Source organism: Leopardus geoffroyi, chromosome C1 (assembly GCF_018350155.1).
Source record: "Leopardus geoffroyi isolate Oge1 chromosome C1, O.geoffroyi_Oge1_pat1.0, whole genome shotgun sequence".
Lineage (NCBI taxonomy): Eukaryota > Metazoa > Chordata > Mammalia > Carnivora > Felidae > Leopardus > Leopardus geoffroyi.
Window position 1 is genome coordinate 214,428,931 of NC_059328.1, and position 17,102 is coordinate 214,446,032.

A 17,102-nucleotide genomic window follows, 5' to 3' on the forward strand; every position below is an offset into this window, starting at 1 on the left:
CATCCCGGGGTAGCAGATGGCTGGAGAACACCATTAAAGGAGATCCTGCCACAGCAGGTGTGTGGTCCAGGAAACCTTTATCCTCATTTATCTCATGGGTCTGAGATGCCACTTTCCTACCCAGGGACACTGGGTGGTCAGGCGGCACTGGTAAAGGGGGTCCTACCACAACAAAAATCGTAAATGGGAAGTTTCTTTGTCTCTGCATGGACACAGATTGGGATTTGTTCTTAGTCCATATTAGAGAGTCCAGGTGGCCAGCCCTGAGGAAGTTCTTTCCATGCCCTCAGGCAGCACCAACAGAGACCCGCCGGAGCCCCACTGGTTCCATGCCAACAAAACATATCAAAATAGTACTGCAAAGGGATGCCTGGGTGGCTCAGTCGCTTAAGCATCCCACTCTTGATTTCAGCTCAGGTCATCGTGGTCATGGGATTGATCCCTGCGTCAGGCTCCGTGCTGGGCGTGGAGCCTGCTTAAGATTCTCACTCCCTCTGACTCTGCATCTCTTTTTCTCTCAAAAAAAGAAAAAGGAGAAGAATAAAAAGAGCATTGCAGTCTCTGAAAATTAAATTATCATCGGAACTACAGCCCACAAGAGTAGTCCAGGCCCCGTGTGCTACATCTAGACACAGTGACCTGCCTTCTAAAGATTTAAATAAGACCTTGAATCTCCTTTTATAATATCCAAAAGGTCCAGGATACAATAGAAAATCATTCATTATACCAAGAACTAGGACATTGTCACATGCCTGAAGAGAGACAACTGATGCCAACAGTGAGATGTTACTGTTATCTGACAGTGATTTTAAATCAGTCAAAAAACAATTAGAAATTCTCTTGAAACAAATGAGAAAATAGAAAATCTCAGCAAAGAAGTAGAAGTTATAAAAAAAAGAACCAAGTTGGAAATTATAAAACTAAAAGATACAGACAGAAATAAAATACTTTCAGGATAAACTCAGTAGGAGAGCAGAGGTGATTCAGCATAAAATGAGTTAACTTGGGAACAGATCAGTAAAATTTACCCAATCTGGACGGAAAGAAAATAGGCTGAAAAAAATGAACAGAGCTTCAGGAAGTTGTGGGGCAGTACAATAGATTCAGCGTTCAAATAATTGGAGTCCTAGAAGGAGAGGATCACCAAGAGAGTGGGGCTTGTAGATTGTGCTGACAGGGAACAGGTAAAAAATACTAGAGATTTTGAGATTAGAGCAACAATTGTATAACATGAGTATGTAATGGTATCCATCTGTGTCATTGTAATTCTGTCTTGACGGATTCGGTAGCTTGTGTTGAAGTAGAGAATAGCAGTGGCTGAACCCAGAATTGAGGATTTTTTAGGGTGGGTGCAGTGGAAAGGGCAAGAGGGGTGAGGCATCTCACGACGGTGGTGAGAGGACCAGAAGTGACAGAACGTGATGTGTCCCTCAGAGGTAGGAAGGGATTCAGGCCTAAGAAGTAGCAAACAGACACAGACAACAGGCTAGGGTTAAGGCACTAGTGGTCTTGATGTGGTGAAGAAGTCATGGAGGGGCCCAGAAGAATAAGGGAACCGGATGCAGGTCAGTCTGAGACCATCAGGACTGGATCAGTCCCAGAGGATGCTGAGGCCATGAGGATGAGTTGCTAAAATCAAATGGAAGGGAAGGCCACCAGCATTGAAGAGATACGGGGGCTGTAAGGACAAGATAGATCTTGGCTGAGTCATTCACCTGGAAATGTAAGCCAGGTGTTGCAGAGTGACTAGGAGGTCCATGGATGACAGTAACAAGAAGGGGACAGCCTGAACCATCAAAGGATGCAGGTGTATGCATGAGGCAAGACAAGTAAATGGTCTGGGTGTGACTGTGCAGCACAGGAAAACAAAGATGCCTCATTGAGGGACTGTGTGTGGAGAAGGAGCAACCTTTGTCCAAAGGGCCTGGGACAGACAGAGTCCTTGTGACAGAGAAGCACACGCGAGGACCAGGTCAAGGACTCTTGACAGAGGGCACAAGAGCTTGTTCAAAACAGAATGGTGTTTTCCAAGGGGGAAGGAAGAGTCAGGAGAATGTAGAGCCTATCGCGGGACTGAGAGTGGACGAGAGGACAGGTGCCTTGTGGGGCGGCAGCCAGGTGTGCCTGGGGCAGAGGAGAGGCACACTGACTGGCTGGAGGTTCTCCCTGGACAGGCTGAATGCCCTTACGGAGTCGGAGACATGAACAAGGGCAGCAGCCGGCTCAACAGCTGTCCGAACCTGTGCTCTGGGGTCAAAGTGGAACGCTGGCGAATACTTCCAGTGAATGGGGTCAAAGCGCGGAATGTCCGTGGGGGGTGGAGGGAACACTTCAGGAAGAAGAACGTCCCAGGGTGGGTGAGGGTGAGGGGATTTACTTTCTTCAAGAATGCTTCTCTCTTGGTGGAAATAGCCTGTCCTTGTAGTGATGTGGTAGCCTGAGTCTTTGCCTGGTGAAATGAGAGAGTGGGTTTAATGTTGGAAAGAAGGAAGGTTTAAAGGTTTTCAGCTTCAAAAGGCATACTAAAGACCAGTTCCTTGTTTATATTCAATAACATTTTTAAAAAGCAACTGCTGTGTTCACGCGGGGAAAATGTAATGCAGAGCAGATACTTGGAGCCATACTTCCCTTCTGGAGTCTTCCGAATGTCCTTGAGACGTAGGTCTCAGTTATAAAAACACTTCCATCTAATTCATCCTTGTGTTGCATAGTTTTCATTGGATAAATATGCTCACTGGACCCTTAAGTTGTTGCAGCTTAAACGTGGATTACTTAGTCACGGAGCCTCAGCAAGCAGCACTTCATTTGGACCTAGAAAAACTGCAGGCCCAGCTAGTTGACCAAATAATATCCTGCTGACTTCTCCCAGCTGTTATCCAGTGCTGTAGATAAACAACATTTGACTCTATCTTTGGTGTTTTCAGGTGGTTTACATCTTGGACAAAAAACATTCCCGAGCAGCAACGGGCTTTCTCAAACTCTTGGCTGATAAGAACAGTGAACTGTTTAGGAAATATGCCCTGTTTTCTCCCTCGGACCACCGAGTGCCTAGAATTTATGTGCCTCTCAAGGACTGTCCCCAGGACTTTGTGACCCGGCCTAAAGATTATGCCAACACACTGTTCATCTGCCGCATCGTGGACTGGAAGGAGGACAGCAATTTTGCCCTGGGGTAGGTGACCTTTGGCAAGAAAAACCACAGATCCCAGATGGAAGTCGGTTTAGGTAGCCTTTTGGTAAACTTGTTTTGTGTATTTTAATTATTATTTCTTGATTAAAACATGGGTACTTGGCATATTTGGGTCCGAGTTTTTCAGAAATTGCTCTTAGCTACCCCCTTGACTGGTCACCTGTAGGTTCCTTGAATTGCCAGGCAGTCACTTTATTTTTGGTTTGGGGCATAAAATATAAGCACATTCTGAGCTTCTCCTTGTTTCCTATATTGTCATGAATCCTGTTTGTACTTGTGAACTCCAAAGAATTTATTGCATCAAGCAACCAGACTCCTCCTTTTAGACGCTAGTGTTAAAATATGCAAAATTCCAGGCATTTCAGAGGCCCCCAGTCTTCCACGCTTTAAATTATAAACATGAAGGTGTATTTTAATGATGTTTTTTTTGGTATCAATCCTAAGGAGGTTTTACTTAGGGCATTAAGAATTAAATTACCTGACCGTAAGTAGGAAAGGGCACCCTATTTTCATGGAAGCTGTCAGGAACCAATCTAACTTAAATATAGATTATGTAGGTAGCCAGTTGAACAGTTCTGATCTGAAGAAACTGCTGGACCCAGCTGTTTGATCAAATGCTGTACCTGTTTTCTTACAACTGTATTCATTTTGAAAGAAAAACAATGATAAATTTTAGCTATATTTTTATCCCTTTATTATGGATGGAGCCTGGTTTATGCTTCACACAAAACAAAAATAAAGGTGTACAAGCTAGAAAAGTTTGTTCTCACAATTACTTTTAAGCCAGTTTGGTGACCTGCTTGTTAGTCATCTGACTTGTACGGGACTGGCCCTTCTGGGAGTGTCCTGTGGTTATGAGGGCCAACACTGAAGGCATGGCCACAATGTACCACTTTCATTGGATCTCTCCATTGGACCTCTTATGCCTAGCAAAGGAAGCCAAATCAAATCTGTGTGTCACACCTCATGCCATTTAAGAGATACTGTCGTGTGCCACTTTTTCAGTGATATGGAGATCAATGTGAATAATATGATCTCAGGGCCGCTCAGAAACAATTCTACTTCTTTTCTTTGTTTTTCTTCCTCTTAAGTGGAGTGATCGCAATATCATTTTTATGCCTAACTCATTATCCAGAAGTGACGTCAACCCCTTGAGTCCCAACCAGCCCTTCTCTGAGGCTTGCCAGTTTCTCACCATCAACTCCAAATGGCCTGATAATGTCTGCGCCACCTGGCCCCTGTTGATTGTGCCTGCTGCACTCTGCCTGGCAGCGAAAAGGGAAGACTTCCCATCACAGCAGGAAATCCAGCCTTGTCTTTTATCTGCCTTTCTGTCATATCCCATTGTGTATACTTGATTGGACTACTTCCTTAGTTATCGAATTGTATGGGTGTAGTCAAGAAATCTTTATGATGTGAGTTTCTCTTATTGCTGGAATGGTCTTACAGGTTCCTTTTTCACAGCTGAGCCATTACTTCATCAAGAACTCGTTCCTTGTGGGTAAATTACAATTGAAAAAGGAGTCAAGCCTTTGAAGCAGCAAGAATATTTGCCGAATGTAAAGAAAGACCATTTTAAAATAATAGCCATATATTAATCATGTACTTCTCAAAATAAAAATATACTTAGATGGAAAACTTAGTATAAAGACATTAGAATTTGTCATTTTGTAAATATGCCTTTTAAGATCTTTGTGAAGAAGAGAAATTTTATCTTAAGAAAGCAAGAAAATGTGGTAGGTTTTCATGATACAGTCCTCAGATGCCATGTTTCTTCTGAGGGGTGCGGGCCGCAGCTGTTGGGCCTGGTGGGGGTCCCGCCTTTGCCATTTTGCTCTGGCTGTCACTACTGATCTTTAGGAACTAAGGTCAAGGCTTCCCAATCAGAACATGCTGTGCTAGGACTGCCTGGGTTTCCTCTCTCATCTTTGCCAGGTTTTGACCAGGAGTGTGGAGGTAGTACTTGCCATGGATGTGAGTGTTTGTGGTTAACTTCCCCAGAAACTATGCCTGAAAACTGAGCTTAGCCAAAGTGGCTTCCCTCTGAATTTCTTCCCTGCCCCTGCACTCTGCTCGTAAAAGTTTTGAACTTCTTCTGTCTGTGTAATTGCTACCCATCATTTAAGTCCAAAGTCATTTACTTCTTCTGCAGTTAAATTCAGTTCAGGAGACAGGTGTTGATCAACTGTGTGTAAGTCACTGTGTGAGAAGTACAACGGTAAACAGGGTATGGTTTTTTTTATTCAAAGAAACAATAGCCTAACGCAGAGGGACTGTACATAAGTGTCATAGGATTAATTTGACTCTAAGAAATGGAATCCTCCTTGAGCTAATTTAAATAAAAGTGGAAATTAGTATGAGAAACTGGTGGTTCTCCTAAAACCAAGGGCAGGAAATGGAGGCAGGCCTCATGAGGATCTCAGAACTCACAAGGTGGCAGAGGAATCACAGCTGCTCTCTCAACGACCCTGACAAGTCCCACCACCACATGGCATCTTTTCTGTACCCCTGTCTGCACGTAAGCTGGATTGTTCTGCCTCTCTCTACACAGTAGCCGGCTACCTGTCAGTAGCCTACACAGCCCCCAGTAGTACTGCCAGTCCTCTGCAGGTCAGATACTGAAGTCTAGGTCATGATACAGAATTTCTAGGGTAGAAAAATCTTATCGGTCTAGCCTGAAACAGGTATTTGCCCTGATCAGTAGTTTTAACCAGAGGTAGTGGTCCAAGGTCCCATGGCCCACCGCCCAATTGGTAGGGACTGTGTGGGACTTGAGTCTCTGGGAGCAAGTGTAAGTAAATAGATTGAATGGCCTGTCTCTTTGACCTCTAATTATCGTATGAAGTTGAATATAGGAATAAAGTCGTTTTCGGGAAGTTTAGAGGAGGTGGGTGAAGGGAGAAATCTAGGATTGTTCCTGAGAGAACGGAAGCCCCTTTGCTGGAAGATCACTCTGCCTGAGAGTCTGGAGTGGACAGGAGGGGACGTGACTGAAGCAGTTCTCACAATCTATCGTATTAACAGAGAGGAGATGGGGAGATCCTGGAGTAAATGGGTTGCAGTGAAGGAAGCAAAAGGAGTGACAAGATTCAGGGGAGATAAGGGAGGTGAAATCCCGTAGATGTGCTCACCAATTAGAAATGGGGCGTGAATGAGAAGGACAGAACTGTGGATGAACTTGCAGACCTCTGACTTGAGTGTCTTTGGGGAGATGACAATGGTGTTGAACCACAGTGCACTGCGGGCAGCTTCAGCTCCTACCATGCCCTTCTCTCATGCCTCATTGCTTGCTGTTTCCCAGGCTGGCTGTGTGTGTTCGTAGCTCCAGACTCTTACACAGCACACTTCCTTTCCCAGCAGTGGCTTTCTCCTCTCCCTGCTATTTGTTTAGTGAAATACTCCACTTTTAAACTTAACTCAGTTGTCTACTTGAAAAATGTTCCCTGATTCCTCCCTCCTGGGTGCTCCCATAGTCTGTAATACTACTGTTATTATCACTCTGGCCTGTTTGTATTGTAATTGCTTATGTAAGTTATTTACTTGGCCATGAGTTCCTTTAGGACAAGGATACTCAGTGAACATTTGCTGGCTGGTTCAATGGCCTTAAGGAGGCCATCAATCTTGGTGCCCCCTTCCAGGTAAGCATTGCTTCTCTGGCACCCCTCGTGCCACTTTGGTGCCTCCTGTGATGGACAGCCCAAAGACTATTACAGTACTGGAGACCTTTGGGTGTTAGAAAGTTATTTTTCATCTTGTTCCCAGAACTGTCATGAGATATCTCAGTTCAGCCTTGTTTACTTCTGTACATCACACCTGTCACATTTTCTGTACTCTTCATCCTATAATGCTAGCAAAAACCTGAAGGTAATCGTTCTTAGTGAACCCTTGCTGGCTTTGAGGGATCACTGCTTTTTGTTACGCATCACAACATATTTAATACTCTTCCTATTTAGTACTAGGCTTTTGCCCAAGATACTTAAAAAGCCACAGTGGCTTCCTCGCTGGAATGATCTGTAATTATGTATTCAGATTTACAGTTTTAAGAGCTTCCAACCCTCTTAAATCATCTTTCCCTTTAGAAAGTCCTGCAGTGGAATTCATGCCTATATTTTCTCAGACCTTTGTGAAATCTCCTGTCCTGAAGTCTAGAGTTTATAATCACAGCCTTCCCTTCCAGGATGTCATAGCATGGAGATACTGTGGTCACTCTCTTCTAGATTTGTTATGGTTCTTCTTCTTGAATATTTAAGGATAAATCTTGAAGAAAATGGAAAAGTTTTAGAGCAGCTACTGTGAGGAATGTGGTAGTGTTTCGTGGCAGCACTTTAGACTAAATGAAGATATATAACTTGAACTGACCTAGAGCAAACAGACATGTTTATGTTATTTGCTCTAGCAAACTTTGGTAGCTTTAAGGGAGGAGGAAAAATAAATAGGTCAGTGCAGGTATAGCAGGCTTGAGAAATTTGGGGTTGAACTTGGGATCGTCTAGGTTTAATGGGAGGCTATTGAAATAGAGGAATTGAGAAGGAGTCACGGTGCTGTTCATTTTAATGAGAGGGAAGGACAGCAGCTTCCATTGGAGAGAGTGGCTGGGTGAGATGAAGGGAGGGAAAGGGAAGTTCTGATTGATGACACATGTGGAAGAGGAGGAAGTGGTTGGTCAGGAGGACGGGTGATCTGTTCTGGTATCTTCATCTCCCAGCTTTGACCAGTAAAGTGCCAGTTACCAATTAGAAATATATATTTGTGGACTGTTGGAAACAAATATCCTTTAACATTCCATTCAGTTTGACAGATACTGAATTTCTTATAAGGTAGATCTAAATTAGGGGGATGGTCGTTAAATTATACTAAATTGTATTTAGTAGGAGAGTGAGATAGTAACTAGGTTGGTAGGAAAAAAACAGGAGAAATTAGTTTCATTGAGGCATAGCCTACAAGAGTAGCAAATTGAAAAATAGCTCCGTCTAATCTTTCCCTCTGTGCGAAAGGAGTACTTCACCTGATCAAGAGTATGTTCTTTATCTGAAGACTCTTCTGAAGAAGAGGCTGAGTTATATAATCCTGTGAACTTGAAACTTAGACTTTATCTAAGTCCTTTCCGGGGTGGGGGCACAGTATCACTTGCCCTGGCTGAGAGACAAAACACAAATCAGGCTGAGGAAGGGGCTCTTTTTTTGTGTGACTGTTGGGCTCCACCTGGTGGCCTGGAAGGACCATCTTTGGAAAAAGTTGGGTCTTCAACATCGAGAGCATCCTGGTCAGAGCGGAGCAGAGGCAAAAGGGGTGGAGGACGACAGTGGTTCTGAGCCAGGCTTTGGTGCCAAATTGTTCTTCCCCTCGCGCTGTGTGCGGTCATTAACACTTCTTCTGTGGTTGTCCGCTTCATCCTCAACTGCTAGTGCCTCTTCTCGAAAATACTATTTTAAGGTAGGAGAGAACCTTAGCTACCGTGAGCCTTCTCTTAAAGTCCTTAAATGCTTGCATCCTCCTCTTTGCTCCCTTCACATTGACATTTGGCTCTTCAGTCTCAAGCTTCAGGGTCTTCCCTAAAATCATGTGGTATTTTTGAGCCTTTCTTCTTTTCCACATTCCGTTGTCTGTTTTCACTACCTGCCCACATTCCTAAAGTCCCCATTCCTTACTTGCTATTTTCTCCTGTGTCATGTTGATGAGCCAAAAAAATGGAAAATAATGTCTCTTCTCCTGATTTTAGAAAATAATATGTAACATATACAGCCAAAGACATGGTGTGTTTGCCACACTTTCCTTTCTGTGTGCTGTTACTGAACTTCTGGGCTCAGGTCTAGCTGATATTTGTGCTCCACTTGAAGGTTCTCAGGGATCTGATACCATTGTACCTGTTTGCATGGAGTTTCCAACACGGGCCAGCATGCACGAGAGCATTTATTTGAGGGATAATCACTACAAGACTGTCTGGCTTGGCCTCCTGTGTGTGGCCTAGTTTTAAGGCTCAAACTCTATAAGAATGTGTGATAGAGAAAGGACGATGAATGGTTTAGAACGCTAACGTTGACTGTTCAGTGTCCCTATTTTCTTTAAGGCAAAGAGGCCAATTTGAGAGACTTTCTTGCTTAATTCCTTATATCTATAGCTGGTCCCTTACTTCATTAAGTTTTTCACTTGAACATGACCTGGACCTAATGCTGCTTTATATAAAATTCTTACGTGCACACATAACCCCCACCTATTAACTACAGGAAGTTTAGGAATATTGTTTCAGCACTCTCCCGATTAACTTTACAGTAGGACGCAGTTGTAATATCATTGATTGTGAATGGGAACAGTATTTGTGGAGGAGCCTGGTGAGTGAGAAGTATGGAGGTGGTAATCCTTATAAATTACTCTAATGAGGGCCTCCTGGGTGGCTCAGTTAAGTGTGTGACTTTGGCTCAGGTCATGGTATCAAGCCCTGCTTTAGGCTCTGTGCTGACAGCTCAGGGCCTGGGGCCTGCTTTGGATTCTGTCTGCCCCTCCCCCGCTCACGCTCTGTCTGTCTCTCTCTCTCTCTCTCTCTCTCTCAAAAATAAATAAACCTTAAAAAAATTTTTTAAGTAAATTAATGAGGAAAGCTTTCTATCTCAAAACTACTTATTGTAATATCAAAAATAGAAAAAATTAAAAAAATTTTTTGAAATATATACATATTATATATTTACTATTAAAATTATTTAAAACATGAACCACTGAAAGTAAAAAAAATTTCTAGAATTTCACCCCCAGGAATAATCACTATTAAGGGTTTGGTGTATATTTGTCTAAAATATTGTTTTTAAAATATTTGTTAACATTCATTGCAAAGTATGTTTCACAAACAAAAGTACACATATAATACTTATGTAATTTTTGAATTTTCATATTAAAACCAACCCATGAACTCAGTACCCAGATTAGGAATTATATTGCAATATTGTTGAAGCGTCCTATGATCTTCTGTACCCTAACTACTATTTTTTTCCCCAAGAGGTAACCACTTTCTCAAACATGCTAATCAACATGTGCTTTTCTTTATGATTTGCCCATATTTATTATCCTTAAAAGTACTAGTTTTGCTTGTTTCCAAACCTTACCAAAAATACTATGCTACATTCTTCTGTGACTTGCTTTTTTTTATTTAACATTGTTTCTAAAATATATTCATGTATTTCATTCATTTTAATTTGTAGTATTTCCATTTCCTGAAATAAACCACAATTTACTTATCTAGCAGTGGATATTTGGGTTGAACTGAGGTTTTGCTCTTAGAAATAATGCTCCTATGAACATATCAGTGTTTACCAACTAAAGTTTCTCTAGACTCTACTTAAATGACCACATCACACCCATGTGCATGTTAAACTTAACGACTTTGTAGCTGAACCATTTTCCAAAGCGGCTGTGCCCATTTTTAGTTCTACTAGTATGAGTTTCTGTTTCTTCACATTCTTACCAACACTGGATATAGCTAGATTCTTCCATTTTTGCCATTCAAGTGGGTGTAAAATGGTATCTGATGATCTTAATTTATATTTTCCAAATTACTAATGAGATTGAGCATCTTTTCCTATTTTTATGATCATTATGTTTTCTCTTCTAGAAAATGTCCTTATATTTTTTATATTTTTTTCACAGGTAATTTTTTGTTTGGATAAATTTATAGAAATTGCAAAAATGGTACAGAGTTCCTGTAGACTTTTACCCAGCTTCTCCTTATGTTAGCACCTTACAGTACCATAAAATATTTATGAAAACTAAGAAATTAACATTGGTATGATTAGTAACATTGGTATACTTAATTAAAGTATAGAACTTATTCATATCTTACAAATTTTTCCACTAACATCCTTTCCAGTTTGAGAAACTGGTCCAGAATCCTACATTGCAGTTAGTTGTGATATTGCTGTAGTTGTTCCAGTTTGTGACAATTTGTCAGCCTTGTCTTTCATGGCTTCACACTTTTGATTTTGTAGAATGTTTTTCAGTTTGGCTGGTCTAATGTTTTCTCATGAGTAGACTGAGATTAAGCATTGTTGGGAAAGACATCACAAAGGCAGTGTGTCACATCAGGGAGTACATGTCAGTATGTATTACTGGTAATGTTAACCTTGATCTCTTGGCTAAGGAAGTACCTGCCAGAATAACATACTTTTTTTCCCTTGTAATTTATTGTATTTGGGAGAAGATTTTTTTGAGACTATCCAATTAAACTTTCACCCACTCATTTTATTTAGCATTTTTTTATTGGGCTGTTATTTGATTAATTTGGAGCTAAAAAACATTCTAGGAAGTAATCTTTTTAACAGTTACTGGTAGGGAAAATATCTTCTCAACAGTTTATGACTTGTTTTTTCATGTTATTAATGTTAAGTTCTGAACGTTTTCCAACTTTTTGCATTTTCAAATTGCATTTTCCAACTTTTTGGTTCTGGTGTATAGAATTATAATTAACTTTTGTATATTAATGCTGTATCCAGCCACTTGCTAAATCCTGTTATTAATTCTAATAGTTTGGACGTAGTTTCCTTTGGAATTTCTGTGCAGGTAATCACATCATTGGTGAGTAATGACAAGTTTCTTCCATTCTAATCCCTATAACTTTTATTTCCTTTTCTTATCTTCCTAAACTGGCAACTTACAATTGGAGAGAAGATATTTTCCACACCAATAAGTGATGAAAGTGCAATTTTGAATGAAAGTAATAGTAGCAGGCATTTTTTAATTTTTCCTGATGTTTTTTAAAGGATAGTATTAATAATTTTGCTAATGTGGCAGCTAGTTATTAAAGGACTCAAAATACCTAAATACGTGTCTTTGGGTTTTGTTTGTTTGTTTTTACTATCTTCAGTTTTCTTACTTTCCCTTTGGAGTTTCAAGGAGGAATAGATGCCCTTTTTCCAGGCCCTAAAGCATTAATTCGTTTATTTTATTCACTAAACCATCATCTGTTAGGCACCTAAGATGATTAAGACTCAGAGTAAGATACAGAAATAATGTTTATTCTCTTTAGGATGACCCTTTTCATCTGCTGGTAAGTAGAGATGTACCTAAAGCACTATGATACAGTTAGAAAGTGGCATGTGCCAGAAAGGAGATGTAACAAAGGACAGTGATAGCATTGAGGAGAGAGATTTGCTCTGGAGGACAGGGTGGCTTCCTGGCCTTGCTGCTATATTCCATGAAGTTGAAATGAACTTGGTTTATGTTTTGTGGGCCTGCTTCAACATGGAAACCATAAAGGGAGTGCCTTTAAGATAGAAATACATTGCTTAAGGAAGGAGCAACTTATAGTATTTTTATGCTCTAGAGCCAATAGTACCTTGTCAATATTTAGTGAATGCCTGCAAGATATATGATGTGAACAGTCCTGAGACTTTATTTTTTATAATAAGTGTGTTACATTTTTTGTTTCAGAATGAAGAAAGAGAAGGAGAAGTTTGCTTCTCATGAAAGATATTTTAAAATACTTTATTTTAGTTAGGATGGTTTTACCACCAGGTGGTGGAAAACCCTGACCTGAAATGAGTTAAACGTTAAGGGAACATATTATTTTACAGAAGTGGGAATCCAGAGGTTGTTGCGGGCTCCAGGGCCCAGTATAGTCAGTGACTTTGTGATGTTGTCAGGTTCCCCTTTGTTGTCTTCAGTGGTCTAGTAGAAGGTTCTTCATGGTAGTGAAGACAGCTGCCAGTATGGTCAGACTACATGCTTTCTAGATCACATACAACAGGGAAGGGGGAGATCCTATCCACCAACCATGATATTGATAACAGTCTCCAGTGGAACTACATCCTGATTTCATTAGAATAATGAAGATCTGCCTCTGGAGCTGAAAATGAGATGTTCCCTATACGAAAAAGATTAGGTTTCTGTTAGAAAGGAGGAAGAGGGAAATGAATGTTGGGTGGGCAACCAGTACTGGGCATCACAGGTTTTTATTAGATTGTAATAAATGTTCCTATACTTTTTAAATTAAAAAAAAGTTAAAATATTAAAGGAAGTTTAGAAAATGAGAAAAAAATCATTCATAATCCTCCCTTTCTAAAATAATTAATGCCATTTTTAGCTATTCCCCATCAATCTTCTCATAAATGTTTTTACATAAATTATACTATATCTTTGTACATTTCTTTTGTTCTTATAGTTCTTTTTTTAAAAAAAATTTTTTAACGTTTATTATTATTTTTTTTTTAATTTTTTTTTTCAACGTTTATTTATCTTTGGGACAGAGAGAGACAGAGCATGAACGGGGGAGGGGCAGAGAGAGAGGGAGACACAGAATCGGAAACAGGTTCCAGGCTCCGAGCCATCAGGCCAGAGCCTGACGCGGGGCTCGAACTCACAGACCGCGAGATCGTGACCCGGCTGAAGTCGAACGCCTAACCGACTGCGCCACCCAGGCGCCCCTAACGTTTATTTATTATTGAGAGACAGACACAGAGTGTGAGCAGCGGAGGGGCAGAGAGAGGGGGAGACACAGAATCTGAAGCAGGCTCCAGGCTCTGAGCTGTCAACACAGAGCCTGACGCAGGGCTCGAACTCATGAACCGCGAGATCATGACCTGAGCTGAAGTCAGTCGCCCAACCAACTGAGCCAACCAGGCATCCCAGTTCTTATAGTTCTTATGTACCCCTGGACCTAGTTTCCCCTATTTGTAACATATTAGTATGGTACATTTGTTACAACTAATGAACCAGTGCTGATAACATTATTAACTGACATCCATACTTGTACTCAGAAATCCTGGAGTTTTAAAAATTGAATGTCCTTTTTCTGTTCCAGGATACCTATACATTTATTTGTTATCATGTCTCCTTAGGGTCCTCTTGGCTATGAATTTCAACGTTATTTTTGAAGGACATTTACAAAAAAAATTTTTTTAATGTTTATTTTTGAGAGAGCATGAGTGGGAGAGGAACAGAGAGCGAGGAGAATTCAAAGCAGGCTCCAGGCTCTGAGTTGTCAGCACAGAGCCCTACATGGGCCCAAACCCATGAACTGCAAGATCATGACCTGAGCTTAACCAACTGAGCCACCCAGGCACCCTTTGAAGGACATATTTTAATGCAGAGTAGTGGTTTTTAAGTGTGGTTTAAAAACCTCAAGTGTGGTTTTTAAGAGAATTGGCCAGACATTTTGATGCAACTTTGAATCATAGTTGTCCAAAAGCAGCTGTTGCGATCTTTTAAGACAATGAAGACAGAAACTACCTAGAAAGCTATAATATTGGAACTATAACATGTGGAAGGGAATTTTACTTGCAGTATTCATTTTAAGTAAAATTTACACCAAAATTAAAAAATGAAAGCAAATAAGACAAATAGGCAATGTATATAAGTCAGTTCCCTAGTAGGTCATGCTCCTGTTTAGATCCCAAGGTATTCTGGTTTTTAGGGTGGCAGCAGAACTTACGAGTAAAATAGCGTAAGATTTTTTCTAGGACATCTAAAGCCAAATGCTTGAGCTCTTTCAGCATGCTGACTGGTTAGATTTTTATCTCCTGCAGGCTATCCTGGCTATGGTGCTGTCAGGTCTGTCTCCAGTGAAAATCTATAATAAATTTATTTAAATAAGGTACTTGAGAAATGTTCTTTGGAACTTAGTAAAATAAATGTTAATTACTACTAATAGAAACTTGGAGTCATTGATTACATTTGGAAGCCGTAACCAAAATATAATTTTGTCTTTACGAGCCGTATTGTAATTTTGGTAAACAAGTCAAGATTCTTTGGATTCAAAAATAGAGTCTAGTGAAAAATTTTGCCAGAACAGAAAGCACCAATAAAACTAAATAAAAGACAACTTTTTTTTCATTAAATTTCAGTTAACATTCAGTGAGTGATATGACTTGTTCTGACAATTAATATTAAGTCCATCTTTACCAGCTTACTTTTGTCCTCCTTTTTCACCGCCCCACCCCCACAGAGGTGGATTCGGTACTCAGCACTAGTCTTTTGGGGAGATTTCTTCGTTTCTTGGTAGGCTATAGTTCTTCATCTAGTAGTTTTTCAGAACAGGTTTATGAGAACTATATTCTTCGAGTTCTTGCACTTAGAAATCTTCATCTTCAAAGTCCAGTAGGCTTCACTAGGCTATGTTTCAGTGGTGATTTTCTGTATTAGTTTTCCCTGAGACATGGCATATACTTTCTCCATGTGAAATTTCTTTTATTTCAGGAAAGTTGTCTTAATGGCATGGAAAATGTTTTCTATTCCATATATCTAGTTCCTTCAGGAATACCCCTTATTCCAAAGTTGGATCTCCTTCATCTGCCTTTCATATCTGTTTTCTCTGTAATCTTTTAAAACACTCTTTGTACTTTCCAATTTCATCTTCCTCACTTCTCTCAAGTTTTTTCTCAATGAACCTTATTTTTTTTCAGAGTTAGTCTTCATTAGTTACCTCCTTCCTTAGTTACCTCCTTCCTTAGTTACCTCCATCAAAAATGACCTTCACTTGGGGCGCCTGGGTGGCTCCATCAGTTAAGCAACTGACTTTGGCTCAGGTCATGATCTCACGGTTCGTGTGTTCGAGCCCAGCGTCAGGCTCTGTGCTGACAGCTCAGAGCCTGGAGCCTCCTTCAGATCCTGTGTCTCCCTCTCTCTCTGCCCCTCCCCCTCCTCGTGCTCTGTCTCTCTTGTCTCTCAAAAATAAACTTAAAAAAAATTTTTTTTAATGACCTTCATTTTGGAGTGGTTTTATTTTTCTTCTCTACTTATTTCCTAGGTCTAAAGCACTAGGTTTTTATTTCCTTTTGTAAAATTAATGTTTTTAATATGCACTTGCATCTTTGAGCTCTTTCCTTATAGTGGTGATATATTCTTGTGAATATCTTTGGTCGAGATACCAATTTCTGTGTCCACATACTTACAGAATATGGTTTTTTTTTCTTCTTCTGCCGTTTCTTTACCTTGTTTCTTTCTTCCTGTTGACATGCAGTATTTTTTTAATGGAATGTCTGGGATGTCTCCTTCCCATCTTTAAATAATGGTGTCTTCCCAGATTTTAGTACTATATTTGAAAAGTTGGATATTATAAAATGCCTTTTGTTCAAATGTTTAGACCCTTTCCCACTTCAGGCATAAGATAATCATTTTTGGCCATTCTAAAATCACCAGCTAAGAGTAGGGTGGCCAGTGTGTTTTAAGTCTGCCTCACAGAGACTGTTACTGATGCTTTCACCACATAGAAGAATGTGTTTCTTTTCACACTAGTTTCATTCTCTGCATTCTCCGTATGATCTACCTCATTGTTTATACATCCCCAGAAACTATGCTATCTGATTTTGTGTAATTAATTATTTTATGTGATTTGTGATACATTAGGGTAGAATCATGTGAAATTGTGTTTTATGGGTAAATGGTCAAATATATTGGCAATTTCATGTCTCAACATAATCTGTGATTAACTTCTCTGTATTATTACTCACTGCTCTTGAATCTTTACTTCTGAGTCATCCCTCAACTGGCTTGAATTGCAAATATGTTTTTTTTTTCCCCCAGGAAATGGGTAGTATACTTTGTGCCTTGTTTTATCAATTGGGAGTCTAGCTTCCAATTCAGAGGAATCATGACTATAGCCCTAGCAATATTAAAATCTTTCAGTTGTAGAGGTGAGTATTATTGGGAATGGGTCTTAAATATGATATTGAAAGGCCCAACTCCTCCCATGCACTCTTGGTTCCCAGACCATGTGCTTGACTCTAGGATACTAAGAGCAACATTATATCCTAGAGGATAGCAGTCCAGCCTCATAAGATGTTGCCTTCCAATTTAGTTCATTAGTACGCTATTACACCATTCTAATCCGTGAATTCAGTGAGCTTTGCTACTTCTGGAAGACTAAATCCTCAATTACGTACAGTGTTGAGTAATATAATAGTTTAAAAGATAATTTGGTAAATCTGTGGGT

At 40.2% G+C, this 17,102-nt stretch overlaps 1 protein-coding gene across 4 annotated transcripts in view; it reads left to right on the plus strand.

Annotated features, from left to right (window-relative positions):
• The window catches only part of DIS3L2 (DIS3 like 3'-5' exoribonuclease 2), a 350,540-nt gene that overhangs the window by 157,528 nt on the left and 175,910 nt on the right, over nucleotides 1–17,102 (plus strand). For all 4 annotated transcript variants that reach the window (XM_045481713.1, XM_045481715.1, XM_045481716.1 and 1 more), the window contains one exon: nucleotides 2,925–3,172. In XM_045481713.1, coding sequence (XP_045337669.1) covers nucleotides 2,925–3,172 — 248 coding nt within the window. The remainder of the gene's footprint in view (nucleotides 1–2,924; nucleotides 3,173–17,102) is intronic.